The 21,721-nt window shown below is 38.6% G+C and overlaps 5 protein-coding genes across 5 annotated transcripts; all 5 read left to right on the top strand.

Annotated features, from left to right (window-relative positions):
- Positions 1-2,197: 2,197 nt before the first annotated feature.
- On the top strand, positions 2,198-3,101 carry LOC125034694 (cuticle protein 18.6-like). The gene is made up of 2 exons (XM_047626608.1): positions 2,198-2,209; positions 2,441-3,101. The coding sequence occupies exons 1-2, from the start codon at positions 2,198-2,200 to the stop codon at positions 2,879-2,881; spliced, it is 453 nt and encodes a 150-aa protein (XP_047482564.1). The 3' UTR covers positions 2,882-3,101.
- Positions 3,102-5,066: 1,965 nt separating this feature from the next.
- LOC125036841 (cuticle protein 18.6-like) lies at positions 5,067-6,140 on the top strand. The gene is made up of 2 exons (XM_047629721.1): positions 5,067-5,085; positions 5,446-6,140. The coding sequence occupies exons 1-2, from the start codon at positions 5,074-5,076 to the stop codon at positions 5,854-5,856; spliced, it is 423 nt and encodes a 140-aa protein (XP_047485677.1). The 5' UTR covers positions 5,067-5,073; the 3' UTR covers positions 5,857-6,140.
- A 2,304-nt stretch (positions 6,141-8,444) lies between these two features.
- On the top strand, positions 8,445-9,955 carry LOC125034685 (cuticle protein 18.6-like). Its single transcript, XM_047626596.1, has 3 exons — positions 8,445-8,482; positions 8,742-8,790; positions 9,202-9,955. Exons 1-3 carry the CDS (start codon positions 8,445-8,447, stop codon positions 9,676-9,678), a joined length of 564 nt encoding a protein of 187 aa, XP_047482552.1. The 3' UTR covers positions 9,679-9,955.
- Positions 9,956-12,315: 2,360 nt separating this feature from the next.
- On the top strand, positions 12,316-13,430 carry LOC125036017 (cuticle protein 18.6-like). Its single transcript, XM_047628373.1, has 2 exons — positions 12,316-12,348; positions 12,738-13,430. Exons 1-2 carry the CDS (start codon positions 12,337-12,339, stop codon positions 13,149-13,151), a joined length of 426 nt encoding a protein of 141 aa, XP_047484329.1. The 5' UTR covers positions 12,316-12,336; the 3' UTR covers positions 13,152-13,430.
- Positions 13,431-16,017: 2,587 nt separating this feature from the next.
- On the top strand, positions 16,018-20,169 carry LOC125034679 (cuticle protein 19-like). Its single transcript, XM_047626583.1, has 4 exons — positions 16,018-16,405; positions 17,299-17,310; positions 18,851-18,897; positions 19,276-20,169. The coding sequence occupies exons 1-4, from the start codon at positions 16,117-16,119 to the stop codon at positions 19,666-19,668; spliced, it is 741 nt and encodes a 246-aa protein (XP_047482539.1). The 5' UTR covers positions 16,018-16,116; the 3' UTR covers positions 19,669-20,169.
- Positions 20,170-21,721: the final 1,552 nt, after the last annotated feature.

Here is a 21,721-nt window from a genome sequence, read left to right as displayed (position 1 = left end):
CTTTCTCTTGCAAATACCTTGACACGAAACAGCAAGCACTTACCCTCGCCGGTGCTGCTTGCACTCGCTGATCGCAGAGAAGGCAGCTGTGAGACAAGATGGCTGTTCCTCACAGGCAGCTGATGCTCGTGTTGTGTGAAATCTCTCCTGACAAACGTTTTCGCAGCATGTTGAGAGGTACACAGAACTGAAATAGTATTTACATTCTAACCAGAACAGATTAAATGAAAATAAAAATATAAAGGCGGTAATAATAAAACCTGGCGAGAACGAAACAAGGTCGTTTACGCTGACAAAACTCGCGGAAGACGTTCGATGCTTTTAAGGACGAAGAAAACGAGTACTTTAATCGTAATATAATTGGATACCAAAATTGACTCGTTACAGTGCAGCTTCTCACTTAATGGAGAACTAGGTGCTAACCGCAAACACTCTCGCTGTCGCTCCGCAGCTGCTCTCTGGCGACGGAGTTAGAAAAGGAACAAACCTTTCCTGAAAGTGCTCGGAATCTCTTCTTTTCCTTCTCCCTGCTCTCCTCCTCCTCCTTCTTTGTCCCCCTTTTTCTATATATTCTTCTTTTCCTTCTCCGTCTTCTCTTCTCTCTCTTTTTCCACTTCTTCGTCTGCTTGTTCGTCTTCGCCTTCTTCTTTTTCTCCTTCCTCCAATCAGATTTTAACATCAAATGTGTTTTCTTATGCAGATGAGATTCTTCCTAAAACAACAATCTCAGGCTCAATTTTGACATTGGTAATGCTATTGATGATAATGATAAAAATGATAAGGAGACTGATTGTGCTAATGAGTACAAAAATAAAGTTATATCAGCGACAATAATGGTAATCTTGATAATAATAAGAATAATGATAATGAAAAACAATTACTACAATAATAATGATAATGATATTTGTAGTGATTGCAATAATAATTATGTCAATGGTCATGATAATAATAATAGTTATAATGATAATGAAATCATTTTTTTATAATTATCGTGATTATCCTTGTTATTATTATTATAGTTATTAATAAGTATCATTATCACTGTTATTAATAATAAGTATCATTATTATTGTTATTAGTAATACGTATCATTATTATTGTTATTAGTAATAAGTATCATTAGTATTGTTATTAATAATATTTATCATTATTATTGTTATTGATAATTATCATTATCATTACTAGTAGTAGTTCTATCAGTATTATGATTACTGAATTATTATTATCACATTTATTATCATTATCAGTATCATTATCTGTGTTATCATTATAATTCTTATGATTATCTTTAGTATTATCATTTTCATAATTATTATTAGTAGAATTGTTATTACCATTTTCATTATTAGTATCATTATCATCATTACTATTATTATCATTATTATACTAAGTCCAGTCGACGCTGAGAGGCGCACACGAATCACTAGGAGTGAAGACAGTCATATTCTTATCCTGAGAAAACAGTCTCGTTTTCATTCTAATTCTGTCAATCTTTGCATCGATGCATGTATCTGATCAAGATTAATAGTTCTTGCAAAACACAAAAATATGATTGCTTCGCGAGTCATTCTGATTATCACCAGTGTTATTAACATTATCATCATTAATTACTATTATATTCACTATCATTGTCATTGTTATTGTCATTATTACCATTATTACTGTTGCAATTGTCATTATCAATATAATTATCATTATTCCTATCACAATCATTATCAGTATCATGATAATTATTATGATTATAATCATTATTATTATCATGATCATTAATATCTTCACTAGCAAGAACACTATCAGTACTGTCATCTGTAGTAGCGGCAGTGGTAGAACTCTTTGTGTGTAATCTTGCAAGCACGTTTAATAGTATTACTGTTATCAGCATCAGAAGTGTGTCTGCTGATCTATTATCACAAATAAATTATATTATTTCAGTATTGCTGAAGACTTTTATCTTTTATCTTTAGCTTTTATTATTAATACCTACTTAGCATCATATTTGATTTGCTAAAAATGTTTTTTGCTGAAATGATTTGACATTCTATAACTGCTTTCACGTTATTATCATCAACGTCATTTGCCTTTGCAGTATCCAGTGCACGTGACAATGACGTCACAACTTCCATGATGAGTATAAAAAGGTCTTCCTCCTTCAACCGAACATCACAGCTCTCTCAGCTCCTCTGCGACCAACACTAACATGTCTGCGAAAGTGAGTAGCTTTCTGTTAAAAAATCTGACTTTCTAGTTAGTGAATCTTTCTTTCTCCTCTCACTCCCCCCCCCCCCCCCCTCTCTCTCTCTCCATCCATCAATCCATCCATCCCTCCTGCTCCTCAATCCTCTCTGTCCGTGCTTGAGCTCCGTTGCTTCATATTCTACGTATCATTTTGACTTTGAAATATTCATTAATTATATTTGTTCCTTCAAAGTTCCCTTTTTAGCTCGGAATTCCCTGCTCCCTCCTGCAGCTGATCCTCGTGGTGGGCGCCCTCGCGGCTGTGGCCTCCGCCGCCCCCCGTCCCGACTCTCCTCCCGTCTACGGCGCTCCTCCTCCGACCTACAAGCAGCCAGGAATGCCCTTCGAGTTCGCCTACGCCGTCAAGGACCCTTACTCGGGCAACGACTACGCCCACGCCCAGACCAGCGACGGTCACGTCACCTCCGGATCGTACAGCGTGGCTCTTCCCGACGGCCGAACCGAGATCGTGGAATTCACCGCCGATCACGACAACGGCTACGTCGCCAACATCGCCTACGAGGGGGAGGCCTCCTACCCCGCCCCTGCCCCCTCCTACCACCCCGCTCCCTCCTACCACGCCCCCGCCCCCTCCTACCCACCACCCACCTCCTACCCTCCTCCCCCACCCCACCCACACCAATAAATGCCATCCATCCTCAGCGCACAGGCGGCTCTGCCAAAAGCTCCTTGCCCAAGAAGTATCCAACGCCAAAGGAAGGACTTTCCAAGCTCAAGCCACACCATCAAAATCAACGCAAAAGTCACAGGCAAAACCAAGGTGCTTCCTGTGCTTCAGCAGAAAGTGCCTCATTGCTTCCACATGGAAATTCATTTCAACATAAACTGACTCGTCCTGATTATGTTTTCACAGGTGACGCGTCTTCTAGTCTCTGTATCTACTCTTGTAAATAAAAGTTACTCGATAAAACTGTTTTCTAATTGCATTGAAACCGCACACACCTTTGCTTCTTTCTCTGTCTTTCTGAATGTCATTTGTTATTTTCGTTTCTTTCCTTTGACTAAGACTCTTTCACTGGACGTCCGCTTCAAGCATCGACGGACACATTCTTCCCTTCCTTCCTTCCTATTCTCTTTCTCTGTTCAACTCTATCATCGCAAGATGATTGATTCACAAAACTGAAACTGTATTCACATTCAAACCAGAACAGATTAAAAAGGCAATAATAATTCCTGGCGAGAACGAAACAAGGTCGTCTACGCTGACAAAACCCGCGGAAAACGTTCGATGCTTTTAAGAACAGAGAAAACGAGTATTTTATTTGTACAATGATTCAAGATAACAAAACTTATTCACTATAGTGCCGCTTCTCACTAGTTGTCGCTCCGCAGCTGCTCTCTGGCGACGGAGTTAGAAAAGGATCAGACCCTTCACGAAAGTGCTTGGAATCTCTTCTTTTCCTTCTTCTCTCTGCTCTCCTCCTCCTCCTGCTTGGTCCTCCTTTTCTTTTCTTTTTTTTTCGTCTTCTCCGTCTTCTCTTTTTTCACTTCTTCGTCTGCGTGTTCGTCCTCTTTTTCTCCTTCATCCAACCAGATTTAAGAACATATATGTTTTCTTACACAAATGAGGCTCAATTTTGACACTGGTAATAATAATAATGATGGCGATAGTAATGGTAAGGAGAATTATTATGCTAAGAGAAAAAAACGATGATAGCAGCGACAATAATGAGAATAATGATCATAATGAAAAAAAAAATAAGAGGATAATAATGATAATAACTGTAATATAGATATTGAAAACAATAATAGTAATAAAAAGGATAATGATATTTGTAGTGAGTGCAGTAATAATGATAGCAATGGTCATGGTGATAATGATAACAGTGATTATGATAATGTAGTTATTCTTTATCACCATTATTGTAATTATTTCTGTCATTATCCTTATCATTATCACTATCATGATTACCGACATTATAATTATTATTACAATTATTTCAGCATCAGTATCATTATCATTATTATCATTATCTTTAGCAGCAATATCATCATTATCATCATCATTATTATCATTAATAGAACTGTTATCATTATCATTATTATCACTACTAACATCATTATCATTACTATGCTAAGTCAAGTCGACGCTGAGAGGCGCAGACGAATCAGCAGGAGTGAAGACAGTCATATTCTTATCCTGAGAAAACAGTCTCGTTTTCATTCTAATTCTGTCAATCTTTGCATCGATGCTTGATTCTAATCAGGATTAACAGTTCATGCAAAATAGAGAAACGTAACTGCCTCGCGAGTTATTCTGCTTATCATCAATGTTGTTATCATAATCATTAATTTATATTTATATTCACTATCATTGTTATTGTCATTATTACCATTATTGTTACAATTGTCATTATCATCATAACTACCATTATTCCTACCAAAATCATTATCATGATAATTGATATCTTCACAATCAAGAACATTATCGGTGCTGTAATCTGTAGTAACCGGCAGTGGTAGAACGTGATCTTTACGTCTAATTTTGCAAGTATTGTTAATGGTATTGCTGTTTTCGGCATCAGAAGAATATCTGCTGATCTGTTATCATAAAACGTCATTACCGCATTTACCTATTCGTATCAGGAGTACCTACTTAATAGCATTAACATTATGAATCTGTTGCTGAAATATTTTTTGCTAAAATTATTTGACTTTCTATAAATGCTTTCACGTTTTTATCATCAACGTCATTTGCCTTTGCAGTATCCAGTGCACGTGACAATGACGTCACAACTTCCATGGTGAGTATAAAAGGGTCTTCCTCCTTCGACCGAACACCACAGCTCTCTCAGCTCCTCTGCGACCAACACTAACATGTCTGCGAAAGTAAGTAGCTTTCGGTTAAAAAAATGACTTTCTAGTTAGTGAATCTTTCTTTTTCCCTCTCTCCCACCCTCTCTCTTTCTCCTCTCTCTCTCTAGATCCATCCACCCCTCCTGCTCCTTATTCTTCTCTGTCCGTGCTTCAGCTCCGTTGCTTCATATTGTTCTTTGTGGCTTTTTGCCTTCGAAATATTCACTAATTACATTTATTCCTTCAAAGTTCTCTTTTGTTTCCAAGATATTACTTCAGATCATGTAACAGGGAAATATGAAGTGATTTTCTTCGGGATATTTCTGCATTCCTACGAGGCTCCTATTCTTCGTGTGTGAATTTTAGCTCGGAATTCTCTGCTCCCTCCTGCAGCTGATCCTCGTGGTGGGCGCCCTCGCGGCTGTGGCCTCCGCCGTCCCCCGTCCCGACTCTCCTCCCGTCTACGGCGCTCCTCCTCCGACCTACAAGCAGCCAGGAATGCCCTTCGACTTCAGCTACGCCGTCAGGGACTACTCAGGCAACGACTACGCCCACGCCCAGACCAGCGACGGTCACGTCACCTCCGGATCGTACAGCGTGGCTCTTCCCGACGGCCGAACCGAGATCGTGGAATTCACCGCCGATCACGACAACGGCTACGTCGCCAACGTCGCCTACGAGGGGGAGGCCTCCTACCCCGCCCCTGCACCCTCCTACCACCCTGCTCCCTCCTACCACGCCCCCGCCCCCTCCTACCCACCACCCACCTCCTACCCTCCTCCCCCACCCCACCCACACCAATAAATGCCATCCATCCTCAGCGCACAGGCGGCTCTGCCAAAAGCTCCTTGCTCAAGAAGTATCCAACGCCAAAGGAAGGACTTTCTAAGCTCAAGCCACACCATTAAAATCCACGCAAAAGTCACAGGGCAAAACCTAGGTGCTTCCTGTGCTTCAGCAGTAAGTGTCTCATTGCTTCCACATGGAAATTCATTTCAACAAAAAAATGACTCGTCCTGTTTGTTTTCACAATGGGCGCGTCTTCTAGTCTCTGTATTCTACTCTTGTAAATAAAAGTTACTCGATAATTGTTTTTTTTTTCTAATTGCATTGTAACCGAAGATACTTTAGCTTCTTTCTCTGACTTTCTGAATGTCTTTTATTTTTGTTTCTTGCCTTTAACTAAGACTCTGTCACTGACTCCTTGTGTGGCTGGACGTCCGCTTCAAGCATCGACGGACACATTCTTCCCTTCCTTCCTTTCTATTCCCTTTCCCTCATCAAGATTCATTATCCCAATACCTCATTCATTCATCATTATTATATTCATATTACTCGTTTTCTCTCGAGGTGGATCTCTTGGCGTCAGTTACGGATAGAGATCGTAGATGCAATTTTTCGCTTGCAAATACCTTGACGCGAAATAGCAAGCACTTGCCCTCGCCGGTGCTGCTTGTGTCGTGATCTATAAGATTAACCGTCGATCCTTAGTACGATTTTTTAAAGCTGCCACCACCTGGTTAATTCGACCAGGAACGTAAGTTGGTGATCGTAAAGTGACCTTGACCTGGCCGTTCGGGACCTAAATATAGCCCTCCCCAGCAAGAATTAATACAAGAAAGATGGAATAATGCAATACCGCATTGATATAGGTGTGTAATACAAAAATTAGTGGAATCTCGGGTCAAACAGGGTGAAAGTTCGCATTGCTGTCGAGAGAACGGTGTCTTCCCCTCTTAATAAAATACTTATTCCCTTCAAAAGATGGCTTAGTTTAAAAGGAATCTTAAGACAAGGAATGAGAATTATTAAAATTAGACTAAAAAAAAGTAAAAAGAGATGATTATCCGATCCCCATAAGGCAGGAGGTGCTCTCCTATGCGGTCAGGTAAAAGAAAACGAGAATAAAAACGCAATCATTATAATTAACACAACAATAAAACATAATCAACACCATTAAAAAATAACATCTTTCCCCTCTACAGCTTCCCGGAAACGGTCACCCACTGGCATGGGCGGCCGCATTTGCTCTTAAGAGGGGAAACTCGTGAATTCCCCAGGTTCCTCCATCCCTTGGCTGGAGATTCACTACACTTACACTCGCTGATTGCAGAGAATGCAGCTGTAAGACAAGATGCTCTGGCTGTTCCTCACAGCTGATGCTCGTGCTGCATGAAATCACTTCTGAAAGTACTGTGGCTGAGGAGGATTTTGAATGTGGCAAAGTGGATGGCTTTCAGACGATAAACATAAGTATAATAAAAAGAAAAGTATCTGAACACAAAAGATAAACAAAACTGAAATAATATCCTCACTCAAACTAAAACAAATTAAACGAGAAAAAACGAAACAAGGTCGTTTACGTTGGCAAGGCTCCTGAACTACTTCTGAGTACTTTATTTACATAATGATTTAAAATACTACTTTATTTACATAATGATTTAAAATACCAAAAAAAGTTCACTACAACGCCGCTTCTCACTCAATGGCAGACTAGTCGCTCACCGCAAACACTCTCGCTGTCGCTCCGCAGCTGCTCTCTGGCGACGGAGTTAGAAAAGGAGCAGACCCTTCCTGAAAGTGCTTCGAATCTCTTCCTGTTATTTTCCTTTCTCTCTTTCGCCGGCTTTTTCTTGATCTTCATTTCTCCTTCATCTTCTTCCTGTTCTCCTGCTTTTCTGCTCCGTCTCCTTCTTGCTAGTACTTTCTTCTTCGTCTTCTTGCTCTCCTTCTATTCTTCTTCATCGTCTTCTTCTCCTTGCTCTCTTTCGTCCCCTTTTCTTCTTGTTTTTCTTCAGCTTCTTTTTCTTCCTTTTCTGTTCTTCGACTTCGTCTCGTTTGCTTTCTTCATCTTTGTTTCCCCTTTTTCTTTCCTCTAATGAGATAGAATATATTCTCTTACAAATGAGGTTCTTCCTAAAATGACAATTTTAGGCTCAATTATGACACTGGGGATGAAAGTAATTATAATACTAATACTAATACTAATACTAATAATAATAATGATAATAATAATAATTATGATGATGATGATAACACTGATAATAATAATAATGATAGTGACAGAACAATAATAACAATAACAACGAAGATAATAGTAATAAAAGTGATAATGATGACAATAACAATAATAATAATGATAACAATAATGTCAAGATTTTATCATAATTATTATCACTATCATTATTAGTTACTGCCTTTACCATTATCATCATTATTTGCTATCATACCTTCTGTCACTGTTATTGTTGTTATTGTAATTATTACTAACATTTTTGTTTCGACTGTCTGTGTTATCACAAATATTATTTCCGTTATTATTATCAACATCCTTATCACTGATATTACTAATCTCAAGAACATTGTCAGTTTTATTATTAGTCTTAGTAGCAATGTCTAATCTTGTGGAAAATGTTCATGGTATCAGAAGGTATGTCTGCTATTCTATAATCATAATTTTTTTTTTTCATTCAGTATCGCGGGAGGACTATAACCATCTTTACCGCATTTTGTTCTTATTCTTTATCATTAATACCTACTTAATGCATCTGTTGCTAACATCATCTTTGCTAATTTGTTTGCCATTCTAAAACTGCTTTTACTATCATCAATTTGCCTTTGCAGTCCAGTGGTCGTAACAGTGACGTCACAACTTCCAACATGAGTATATAAGGGGCTTCCTCCTTCAGCCGAGCATCACAGCTCATTCAGCTCACTGCGAACAACATGCCTGCGAAAGTGAGGAGCTTTCGAGCTAGCAAACCCTCTTCTCTCTCTCTCCCTCCATCAATCCCTCCTCGTCCCTATGCCCCTTCTTTAGTTCCCTTATTCCATATTCTTCCACATAACGTTTTGCCTTTGCAATACCATCCATGAATCTATCATCAGCAACATGAATAGGCCATCAGTATGACATGTCGCCCTCAGCCAGAAGCACTAAGCATTCCGCCACAAGATTCATTCTTGCAGTATTTCTTCAAGGTTTCCTTTGTTGATTCGAAAAGGATTAAGATTCTGTAAAAAAAAAAAAAAAAAAAAAAAAAAAAAAAAAAAAAAAAAAAAAAAAAAAAAAAAAAAAAAAAAAAAAAAAAAAAAAAAAAAAAAACTAAAATTGACGTGCCCTTACTCGCGACATTCCTGCTTCCATGAAATGTCCCCTTCGTCCTCATCCTTGTGTTTCATTTGATTGGAAATCCCTGCTCTCTCCTACAGCTGATCCTCGTAGTGGGCGCCCTCGCGGCTGTGGCCTCCGCCGTCCCCCGTCCCGACTCTCCTCCCGTCTACGGCGCTCCTCCTCCGACCTACAAGCAGCCAGGAATGCCCTTCGAGTTCGCCTACACCGTCAAGGACCCCTACTCGGGCAACGACTACGCCCACGCCCAGACCAGCGACGGTCACGTCACCTCCGGATCGTACAGGGTGACTCTTCCCGACGGCCGAACCGAGATCGTGGAATTCACTGCCGATCACGACAACGGCTACGTCGCCAACGTCGCCTACGAGGGGGAGGCCTCCTACCCCGCCCCTGCACCCTCCTACCGCCCTGCTCCCTCCTACCACGCCCCCGCTCCCTCCTACCCACCACCCACCACCTACCCACCTCCCCCACCCCACCCACATCAATAAATCCCATCCATCCTCAGCGTGCAAAAAATCTGATGCCAAAGGAAGAACTTTCAAAGCTCAAGCTGCACCATCAACGTTCACACACAAGTCACAGGGCAAGCCAAGGCGCTCGCCAAACAGTACGCGCTTCATTACCCCCTCCTGGACGTCCGTTGCAATGCTCGCTGGCCCCTTCGCTCACTCGTCCTGTTCATGTTTTCACGGGTGAGGCAGTCGGCGTCAGTGGGTCATTCAGTCGTTATATTTTATCCTCGTAAATAAAAGGAAATCGATGAAACGTTTTCTTTTTTCGTGGTATAACCTAACAGCCTTTGCTCCTTTCACTCCTTGCCCGAGTTCCTTTTGTGGTTTCCATATATTTCTTTTGACTAGGACTCTCCCACCATCTCTACGTCATGTTCTTCCCTTCCTCTCTATTCCCCTTCTCCTTTCAAAGCATTATCTTGACGCCCGTTGCAGATAAATGAGAACTTATATCAAGTTTTCTCTTATTAACACGACACGAAATAGCATGCAGTTGCTCTCACCGGTGCCGCTGACTCAATCCTTTCTTGCTGATCGTACGATAAGATGTTCTGGCCGTTCCTCGCAAGAAAGGAATGTTAGTGATTTGTGTATCTCGAGGGGGTGTCTGTACCCATTCAGTAGTAGCTCCTCCTCTTGCTACACCCGTTTTTTTTTTTCTCTCTCTTTACTCCATAACTTTATAAATATCCTTGACTCCCAAGTAAGAGTGTCATCTCCTTCTTTTTCTCTCTCCGTCCCTCTCTCCCTCCTTCGGATTCAATCCTCTTTCTCTCTTATACTTTTTTTTTTTTATAGACGATGATGCCAATGGCAACCCACTACGGTTCGATATGACTCGCAGGTTTCTTCCTAAAATCATGATTGATGAGATGATATTGATTTTATTGATAAAGTTAGTGATGACGATAGTAGTACTGTGATAGTAGCAATAATGATAACATAGTAAATTATTGCAACGAGAATACTGTTGATATTACCACTAATAATGACATATGCTATTATCAACTACCCCGCCCTGGTAATGATCATAATACTAAAAATAACAGCGAAAGAGAATGATAATTTATGAAACAGAATCCAACTGAGAGACAAAAGAGAGAAACGTGGCTTTGGAACAAACGTTTTGAAAGATAAAGTTCACATAAGAAACTTTGGAAAAATAAGTACTGTTAAATTGGAGAGTTAAAAGGTTTAGGCAGAACTTAAGCAGAGACATCATTCATTTTATTATCATTATTATCATCATTTTATTGCTATCATTATCATTATCATTATTATCATCATTTTATTGTTATCATTATCATTATTATCATTACTATTACTACTATGATTATTATTATCATTATTATTACTATTATTGTCACTATTATCATTATTGTTGTCATTATTATTGGTATTGTTATTATCATCATCTTCATTATTGTTATCTCTTGTACTATCATTATCATTATTATTAACATCAATATCATCATTATCATTACTGTTACTTCTATCATTATCATTCATGTCATAGTTATTATCATCATTATTATCATTATTATTATCATTTGTTATTATTATTACTATCATTATCATTCTTATTTTTAATCTTATTCTTTTTCTTATTCTTATTCTTATTATTCTAATTACTATTATCATCATCACTGTTGTTGTTACTATTATAATTATTATTGTTATTAATATCATCTTTCATTTTATTACCATTATAATTGTTATCACTGTAATTATCATTATCATTATTAGTATAATAATAATAATTATTATTATTACTATTATTATTATTATCATCATTATTATTGTTATCGTCATTGTTATCACTGCTATTATTGTTATTGTTATTATTATTATTATTATTATTATTATTATTATTATTATTATTATGTCCATATTATCATTATTACTATCGTCATTATAATCATTATCTTTATTACTATTATTAGCATCATTGTCATTAATGTTGTTATCATTTTTGTTATCACTGTTATTATCATCATTATCATTATCATCATTCTCATTCTCATGATTATTATCATTATCATGATTACTAACATTATCATTATTATTATTAATATCATATATTATTATCATGAATATCATTAACATGATCATTATCATTAATACTATCAGCAATAATAGTAATAATAGTAGTATTAATATCATTATCATTATCATAAACCTAAACCGTCACAATCATTACTGGGATTATGATCTTCATTATTGCTATTATTACTATTGTTTTTGTTGTTGTTATCATTAATTCCAATATTTTTATTCCATCATTATCAACTACATTTTTTTTAGTTATTTAGTTATCTTTATCCCTGCGTCGTGATATCAACTGAATTTTATCATTACTTTTTTGTGTATTTTGTCCTTTTTACTGTTATTCATCAGCATATTAAGCAAACCTCTGAACAACGTTGTTATCAGCAACATCACTTTTGCTAGAAATCATTTACTTACTATTTTAAAACAGCTTTCTCCTTATTATTAAAGCCATCTGTTTGTAACATCCACTGTTCAGTCCTAGCAGTGACGTCACAGCTTCCGTGCTGGTGGCGAGTATATAAATGTGTTTTTCCCTTTGCCGAGCATCACTGTTCACTCAGCTCCTCTGCGACCAACACCAACATGTGTGCGAAAGTAAGTAGCTTTCGAAAAATAAAATGTCTCTAAGGTCTTTCTCTCTTTCTCCCTCTCACCCCCTTCTCTATATCTCCCTCCCTCTCTCCCTCTTTTTCTCTTTCTTTCTCTCGTTCTCCCTCTTCCCCTCTTCCTTTCCCTTTCTTTCTCTATGATTCGTCTCTGTCCCTTCTTTAGTCCCCTTCTCGTCATTTTCGTACTGACAGGAAGCACTCGTCCAGAAGACTCAGTCATTTGTTCCAGCAGTGTTATGATATTACTTTTCTGTTTCATTCTACTTCCAAAATTGAAGTGTCTTTCCTCTTGATGTGCCAGCTTTTCCCGGCGAGATTTGCTCTCTTTGTCATGTGATTTGATCTTAGCTCGGAATTCCCTGTTCCCTCCTGCAGCTGATCCTCGTAGTGGGCGCCCTCGCGGCTGTGGCCTCCGCCGTCCCCCGTCCCGACTCTCCTCCCGTCTACGGCGCTCCTCCTCCGACCTACAAGCAGCCAGGAATGCCCTTCGAGTTCGCCTACGCCGTCAAGGACCCCTACTCGGGCAACGACTACGCCCACGCCCAGACCAGCGACGGTCACGTCACCTCCGGATCGTACAGGGTGGCTCTCCCCGACGGCCGAACCGAGATCGTGGAATTCACCGCCGATCACGACAACGGCTACGTCGCCAACGTCGCCTACGAGGGGGAGGCCTCCTACCCCGCCCCTGCCCCCTCCTACCGCCCTGCTCCCTCCTACCACGCCCCCGCTCCCTCCTACCCACCACCCACCACCTACCCACCTCCCCCACCCCACCCACATCAATAAATCCCATCCATCCTCAGCGTGCAAAAAATCTGATGCCAAAGGAAGAACTTTCAAAGCTCAAGCTGCACCATCAACGTTCACACACAAGTCACAAGGCAAGCCAAGGCGCTCGCCAAACAGTACGCGCTTCATTACCCCCTCCTGGACGTCCGTTGCAATGCTCGCTGGCCCCTTCGCTCACTCGTCCTGTTCATGTTTTCACGGGTGAGGCAGTCGGCGTCAGTGGGTCATTCAGATGTAACATTTTATCCTCGTAAATAAAAGCTAATCGATTAAAAATTATTCTTCTTAGTAAAACCGAACCAAACCAGTATTTCTAATAATTTCTTATCTATATTCACATTTCTCGGTCTTTGTCATTTTCGTTTATTTCTTGTGACGATGATCTCTCCACTGTCCTCGTTTGTAGTTGGACGTCCGTCTCGAATATCAATAAAAGGGTGTTCTTTTCCCGCCTTCTCTCGGCGTCAATTGCATATAGATCGTAACTCAGCATATTTTCTCTCACTCGTTATTTCCCAGAATACCGTTTCTGGGTTCTGACTTGCTGATTGTGCGAGAGACCAGCAGTAAAGTAAAGTAAAGTTCTGGCTGCTCCTCGCACGGAATTGATGCGAGTGACGAATGCTGTGCGAATTCTCTCCCGATAAGGGTGAAGCTCGGCGTCGATTCAGCAACATCATGTGGAACTTAGGAATCGATTTCGATGCAGAATAGTAACAAGACTAAACAAAAACATATACAAAAATAAGTTACTGAATTACAGAGATAACCATACAAATATATATATATAAATATATATAATTGTCCTTAATCTGTATTTATGTCCCTATTCTCACCTCGTACTTCTAGTAAAAAGCTTGGGTGTCATGTGAGTGAAGCGAAACGAACAGACAATGATTGTTTTTTGCGCCGAAACGGAGGCACTGAATCTTCCCCCATCTTTTGCTCCTCTCTTATTGCTAAAAGGATTAAAAACACTCATGGTTTATTCTCTCTCTCTCTATCTATCTATCTATCTATCTATCTCCCTCCCTCTCTCTCCTCTCTCTCTCTCTCTTTCTATCTATCCATCTATCTGTGTGTCTGTCTTTCTATCTATCAGTCATTCTATCTGTCTTTCAATTTATATGTCTACCTATCTATCTATCAATGTATCTATCTATATATCTATCAATTTATCCACCTATCAGTTAATCTATCAATTTACCTCTCTATCTCTTTATCAATTTATCTATATATCTATCTATCTATCTACCTGATAATAATAATGATAATAGTGATGATTATGATAATAGTGCCAATATTAACGATAATAAAGGTATAAAAAATAAGAATAAAATAAAAATAATGATAATAATAATTGTGATGATAAAATAATGATCAGGATAACAGTAATGCTAACAATAATAATAACAATGATAACGATCACAATGATAATGATAATAACGACAGTGATGAGGATAACGACAATAACAGCAATAGCGATAATGATAAATAAATTATATAATATATATATATATATATATATATATATATATATATATAATTATGGCTTGCGCTCTGACTGCTAGCTCGAGCCCGAGAAAACGACATATCGCCTTGAGAAGTCAAACGCAGGTGTCATAGGGGAAGTCGCCGCCGTGGCACAAGTGTTAGCGCGCCGAACTGCGGTTGATTAGGAAGGGCATCCAATCAGGCAAGGGTGACACTGCCATATAACCTCTCAATAGTGAATTGAGAGATGCCTATATCCTGCAGTGGAATGAATGGCTGGTAATATATATATATATATATATATATATATATATATATGTATATATGTATGTATATAAAGTATCAATAAAAGCAATAATGATAACCATTAAGATAATAATCTCTCTCTATATGTATCTCTCTGTCTCTTTCTCTCTCTTTCTCCCCAACCAATGTACGCAGCGTGTCAGTGTATAGTTATTATCTCCACATAACACCCATTATTGCAGACGTGGATGTTAAAAGTGACGCAGATTTGGATATCCACCTGCAGTTATTACTACTATTGTTACTATTATTATAAATTTGATTAGATTGATATTTTTACTATCAATGTCGTTGCCATTATCATTATCAACACAATAATTACCATTATCATCATTAAATTCATGAATATTGAATATTGCAAGCTGCAGGAGTAGGAATTCTTTCTAATTTTACGAATAACGCTAATGATATTGAAGTCTTCGGCATCATGGCATATATGTTATTCTATCTGTATGAACCACCTTACCTTACAACTGCTTTCACGTTATTATCATATGCCATATGCTGGTGCAGTATCCGCTGTCCATAAGGGTGACGTCACAGCTGCCATTCTAGTGATGAGTATATAAGGGCTTCCTTCCTTCAGCCAGTTCACTCAGCTCCTCTGCGACCAACACCAACATGTCTGCAAAAGTGAGTAGTTTTTGAAAAAAAAAATTCTCTGGCTTTTGGGTTATTAATACCTTCCCTCTCAGTTCCTCTCCACTAACTCTCTTTCTCTCTTTCCAACTCACTTTGTCTCCATTCATCTTATCCCGCAATTTCTTTGCCCCTTCTTCAGTTCCCTTGCTTCATATTCTGCTACGTAATATTTTGCCATTGAAATATCATTCTTTAATCTATCAACAAGTTCAATAGAATAACAGTGATTTAGCGGAACAAGATTCATTTATTACATTTGTTCCCTTTATGTTACCTTTCGTTGTTGTTTCCAAGAGCTTACTAAAAGGGATTTCCGGAATTTCAAGTGTTTTTCTGCGGAATATTCCCGCTCTCCAACGAGGCTTCTGTTCTTCGTGGATGAATTTCAGCTCGAATTCCCTGTTCCCTCCTCCAGCTGATCCTCGTGGTGGGCGCCCTCGCGGCTGTGGCCTCCGCCGTCCCCCGTCCCGACTCTCCTTCCGTCTACGGCGCTCCTCGCCCGACCTACAAGCAACCAGGAATGCCCTTCGAGTTCGCCTACGCCGTCAAGGACCCCTACTCGGGCAACGACTACGCCCACGCCCAGACCAGCGACGGTCACGTCACCTCCGGATCGTACAGGGTGGCTCTCCCCGACGGCCGAACCGAGATCGTGGAATTCACCGCCGATCACGACAACGGCTACGTCGCCAACGTCGCCTACGAGGGGGAGGCCTCCTACCCCGCCCCTGCCCCCTCCTACCGCCCTGCTCCCTCCTACCACGCCCCCGCTCCCTCCTACCCATCTCCCCCACCCCACCCACATCAATAAATCCCATTCATCCTCAGCGTGCAGGCGGCTCTGTCGACAAATCTAACGCCAAAGGAAGGACTTTCCAAGCTCAAGCTGCACTATCAACGTTCACACACAAGTCACAAGGCAAGCCAAGGCGCTCGCCAAACAGTACACGCCTCATTACCCCCTCCTGGAAGTCCGTTGCAATGCTCGCTGACCCCTTCGCTCACTCGTCCTGTTCATGTTTTCACGGGTGAGGCAGTCGGCGTCAGTGGGTCATTCATATGTAACATTTTATCCTCGTAAATAAAAGCTAATCGATTGAAGTTTATTCTTCTTAGTAAAACCGAGCCAAACCGATGTTTCTAATAATGTCTTATCTATATTCACATTTCTCAGTCTTTGTCATTTCCGTTTATTTCTTGTGACGATGATCTCTCATCTGTCCTGGTTTGTAGTTGGACGTCCGTCTCGAATATCAATAAAATGGTGTTCTTTTCCCGCCTTCTCTCGGCGTCAATTGCATATAGATCGTAACTCAGCATATTTTCTCTCACTCGTTATTTCCCAGAATACCGTTTCTGGGTTCTGACTTGCTGATTGTGCGAGAGACCAGCAGTAAAGTAAAGTAAAGTTCTGGCTGCTCCTCGCACGGAATTGATGAGAGTGACGAATGCTGTGCGAATTCTCTCCCGATAAGGGTGGAGCTCGGCGTCGATTCAGCAACATCATGTGGAACTTAGGAATCGATTTCGATGCAGAATAGTAACAAGACTAAACAAAATCATATACAAAAATGAGTTACTGAATAACAGAGATAACCATACAAATATATATATATATAAATATACATAATTGTCTGAGACAGAGAATTGTCATTAATCTGCATTTATGTCCCTATTCTCACCTGATACTTTTGGCAAAAAGCTTACATGTCATGTGAGTGAAGCGAAACGAACAGACAATGATTTTTTTTTGCGCCGAAACGGAGGCACTGAATCTTCCCACTCCTCTGCTCCCCTCTCATTGCTAAAAGGATTAAAAACACTCATGGTTTATTCTCTCTCTCTCTCTATCTCTTTCTATCTATCTATCTATCTATCTATCTATCTATATCCCTCCCTCACTCTCCTCTCTCTCTCTTTCTCTATGTATCCATCTATCTGTCTGTCTGTCTTTCTATCCATCAGTCATTCTATCTATCTATCAATTTATCTGTCTACCTATCTATCTATCAATGTATCTATCTATCTATATATCTATCAATTTATCCAAGTATCAATCGATCTATCAATTCACCTCTCTATCTCTTTATCAATGTATCTATATATCTATCTATCCACCTACCTGATTATAATAATGCTAATAATGATGATTATGATAATAGTGCCAATATTAACGATGATAAAGGTATAACAAATAAGAATAAAATAAAAATAATGCTAATGATAATTGTGATGATAACATAATGATAATGATAACAGTAATGCTAATAATAATAACAATGATAACGATCACAAGGATAATGATAATAACGACAGTGATGAGGATAACGACAATAACAGCAATAGCGATAATGATAAATAAATTATATAATATATATATATATATATATATATATATATATATATATATATATATGGCTTGCGCTCTGACTGCTAGCTCGAGCCCGAGAAAACGACATATCGCCTTGAGAAGTCAAACGCAGGTGTCGTAGGGGATGTCACCGCCGTGGCACAAGTGTTAGCGCGCCGAACTGCGGTTGATTAGGAAGGGCATCCAATCAGGCAAGGGTGACACTGCCATATAACCTCTCAATAGGGAATTGAGAGAGGCCTATGTCCTGCAGTTGAATGAATGGCTGGTTAAATATATTCATGTGTGTGTGTGTGTATAAAGTACCAATAAAATCAATAATGATAATCATAAAGATAATAATCTCTCTCTATCTCTCTCTCTCTCTCTCTCTTTCTTTCTCTTTCTCCCCAACCAATGTACACGTTTCAGTGTCAGTGTATAAGTATTATCTCCACATAACACCCATTATTGCAGACGTGGATGTTAAAAGTGATGCAGATTTGGATATCCACCTGCAGTTATTACTATTGTTACTATTATCAATTTGATTAGATTTATATTTTTGCTATCACTGACGTTGTCATTATCATTATCAACACAATAATTATCTTCATCGTCATTATTAATATGAAAAGTATCATTATCATCACTAAATTCATGAATCTTGAATATTGCAAGCTGCAGGAGTAGGAATTCTTTCTAATTTTACGAATAGCGCTAATGATATTGAGGTCTTCGGCATCATGGCATATATGTTATTCTATCTTTATGAACCACCTTACCTTACAACTGCTTTCACGTTATTATCATTTGCCATATGCTGGTGCAGTATCCGCTGTCCATAAGAGTGACGTCACAGCTGCCATTCTAGTGATGAGTATATAAGGGCTTCCTCCTTCAGCCAGTTCACTCAGCTCCTCTGCGACCAACACCAACATGTCTGCAAAAGTGAGTAGTTTTTGATAAAAAATCTTTCTCTGGCTTTTGAGTTACTAATACCTTCTCTCTCCGTTCCTCTCCACTAACTCTCTTTCTCTCTTACTCTCTCACTTTGCCTCTATTCATCTTGTCCCGCAATTTCTCTGTCCCTTCTTCAGTTCCCTTACTTCATATTCTTCTACGTAATATTTTGCCGTTGAAATATCATTCATTACATTTGTTCCCTTAATGTTACCTTTCGTTGTTGTTTCCAAGAGCTTACTTTCGGTTATATATAAGGGATTTCCGGAATTTCAAGTGTCTTTCTTCGGAATTTTCCCGCTCTCCAACGAGGCTCCTTTTCTCCGTGGATGAATTTCAGCTCGAATTCCCTGTTCCCTCCTGCAGCTGATCCTCGTGGTGGGCGCCCTCGCGGCTGTGGCCTCCGCCGTCCCCCGTCCCGACTCTCCTCCCGTCTACGGCGCTCCTCGCCCGACCTACAAGCAGCCAGGAATGCCCTTCGAGTTCGCCTACGCCGTCAAGGACCCCTACTCGGGCAACGACTACGCCCACGCCCAGACCAGCGACGGTCACGTCACCTCCGGATCGTACAGCGTGGCTCTTCCCGACGGCCGAACCGAGATCGTGGAATTCACCGCCGATCACGACAACGGCTACGTCGCCAACGTCGCCTACGAGGGGGAGGCCTCCCACCCCGTCCCTGCCCCCTCCTACCACCCCGCTCCCTCCTACCACGCCCCTGCCCCTTCCTACCCTCCTCCCCCACCCCACCCACATTAATAAAACCCGTCCATCTCAGATGCACCGAAGTGGCTCCTCCCTGAGCATCAAAAGAGGCCAAAGGAGAGAACGTTCTAAAACCCAAGTAACACCATCAAAAGGCACATAAAAGCCACAAGGCAAACCAAAGTGCCCGTCACCCTCCATCATTCCACTCTCCAACTCTAATTCCTTCCTCTATTTCCCCACATTCCAACATTCATTTTGACCACGCTTTTAATACCTGTATTCGCAGATCCGCCGATATCAGTCAGAGGTGACTCGGTCCTCCTCCTCTCTAGACAAACTGACAATGTGTAGAATCTATACTGCAGATTAAAGTTAGTCTAACACTGGGGAGGATCCAACGCTAGGTCGAGTGGGATCTTAGGCTACATTATCGTAATCAATCGTATATGACAACACACTCCCATACACTGTTAACTGTTGCCCATGAACGTCCAAAAAGCACCCCCGTTTCACCTTTTAAATTTGTTTTCATAAATAAAATGAAATTGCGAAGGTATCTTTTGCATCTTAGCCTTACCTTAATGTCCGCTACAAATCTGCACTGCGTATACTTTTAAATAAAGGTAACTCTAGCGTCACAATAGCGGCAAAGTGATAGAAGTAGAGTTGTGATACTTACGACAAAAAAAGAAAGAAAAAAAAAAGCATAATAACAATAACAAAAAAAATAACAATAACAGTATTGATGATAATTATGATAGTAGTAACAGTTATAATAGATATACCAATGCTAATGATGATAAGACTACTACCACTAGTAATAATGAAAGTAATGATGATAATAATAATAATAACAATAATAATAATAACAACAACACTAAAAACTGATTATTACACTAATAATAATGAGAATAATGATAATGATCATGATAATAACAATAATGATGATAACGATAATAATGATGATAATAATGACAATGATAATATTAACAATAGTAATACAAAGAAAATTATAATGATAGTAATGATAATGATGATAATAATGATAATAAAAATAATATTAATCCTACTACTACTAATGATAATCATGATAATGATCATATTAATAATAGTAATAGTAGTAGTAGTAATGATAATGACAGTGATAATGTTAATAGTAATAATAATGATAACAACAATGACAATGATAATTATATTTATGACGATAATAACAATAGTATTACAACAATTACAACTACAGCTATTATTGCTACTACAAATGATAATGATATAAATAGTAATGGTGATGATGATAATCATCTTAATCACAATTATTATCACTATTAGTATTATTGTATCAATTATCATCACCAATACTATCATCATTATCTTTATCAATAGCAAAATATGACAAGAGTAATAGCAAAATTATTATCGTTACTTTTGATATCAGAAATACGGAACACAGTTTAAAAAAAGCCGTATTTGTAATAATAATGATGATGGCCATAATTATACTATTTATAAGTATTACCATTATTATCACCCTTATTATTGTTATTATTATTATTACTATTATCATTATTATCCTTATTATTATCATTATTATTATTATTTTCATTATTATTACTGTTATTATCATTATTATTATTATTACTGGTATTATTATTATCGTTATGATTATAATCATCATCACCATTATTATTATTACCATTTTTATCATTATTACTATTAGTATTATCAATATTGTCATTATTATTCTTATAATTACCATTAGTATCAGCAGTAGTCTTATCATTAATATTAGCATTACTATTATTATTAAAATTTATGATGATCATTATCATCACTATTATCATTATTGTTGCCATCATTATTTTGATTATTATTATTACTATTATTATCATTATTATTATTACTTTTATCATCATTATCATTATTACTATTATTATCATTATTATTACCATCATAATTATTATTATTATTATTATTATTATCATTATTAATATTATTATCATAATCGTTATTGCTATCATTATCATTATCATTATTATTATCATTATTATTCATTATTATTATTATTATTATTATTATAATTATTATTGTAGTGTACGGCTGCGCACTC

The sequence above is a fragment of the Penaeus chinensis genome, chromosome 2 (assembly GCF_019202785.1).
Source record: "Penaeus chinensis breed Huanghai No. 1 chromosome 2, ASM1920278v2, whole genome shotgun sequence".
Taxonomy (NCBI): Eukaryota; Metazoa; Arthropoda; class Malacostraca; order Decapoda; family Penaeidae; genus Penaeus; species Penaeus chinensis.
The sequence above is the reverse complement of the archived record's forward strand: the minus strand, read 5'-3'. Positions and strand labels throughout refer to the sequence as shown.

Coding starts and splice junctions, on each gene's coding strand:
- LOC125034685 (XM_047626596.1), top strand. CDS start 8,445: ATGTCTAATCTTGTGGAAAATGTTCATGGTATCAGAAG. Junction 8,483..8,741: donor AATGTTCATGGTATCAGAAG/GTATGTCTGCTA, acceptor TTCCTCCTTCAG/CCGAGCATCACAGCTCATTC. Junction 8,791..9,201: donor CGAACAACATGCCTGCGAAA/GTGAGGAGCTTT, acceptor CTGCTTCCATGA/AATGTCCCCTTCGTCCTCAT.
- LOC125034679 (XM_047626583.1), top strand. CDS start 16,117: ATGCCCTTCGAGTTCGCCTACGCCGTCAAGGACCCCTACTCGGGCAAC. Junction 18,898..19,275: donor ACACCAACATGTCTGCAAAA/GTGAGTAGTTTT, acceptor TCCCTCCTGCAG/CTGATCCTCGTGGTGGGCGC.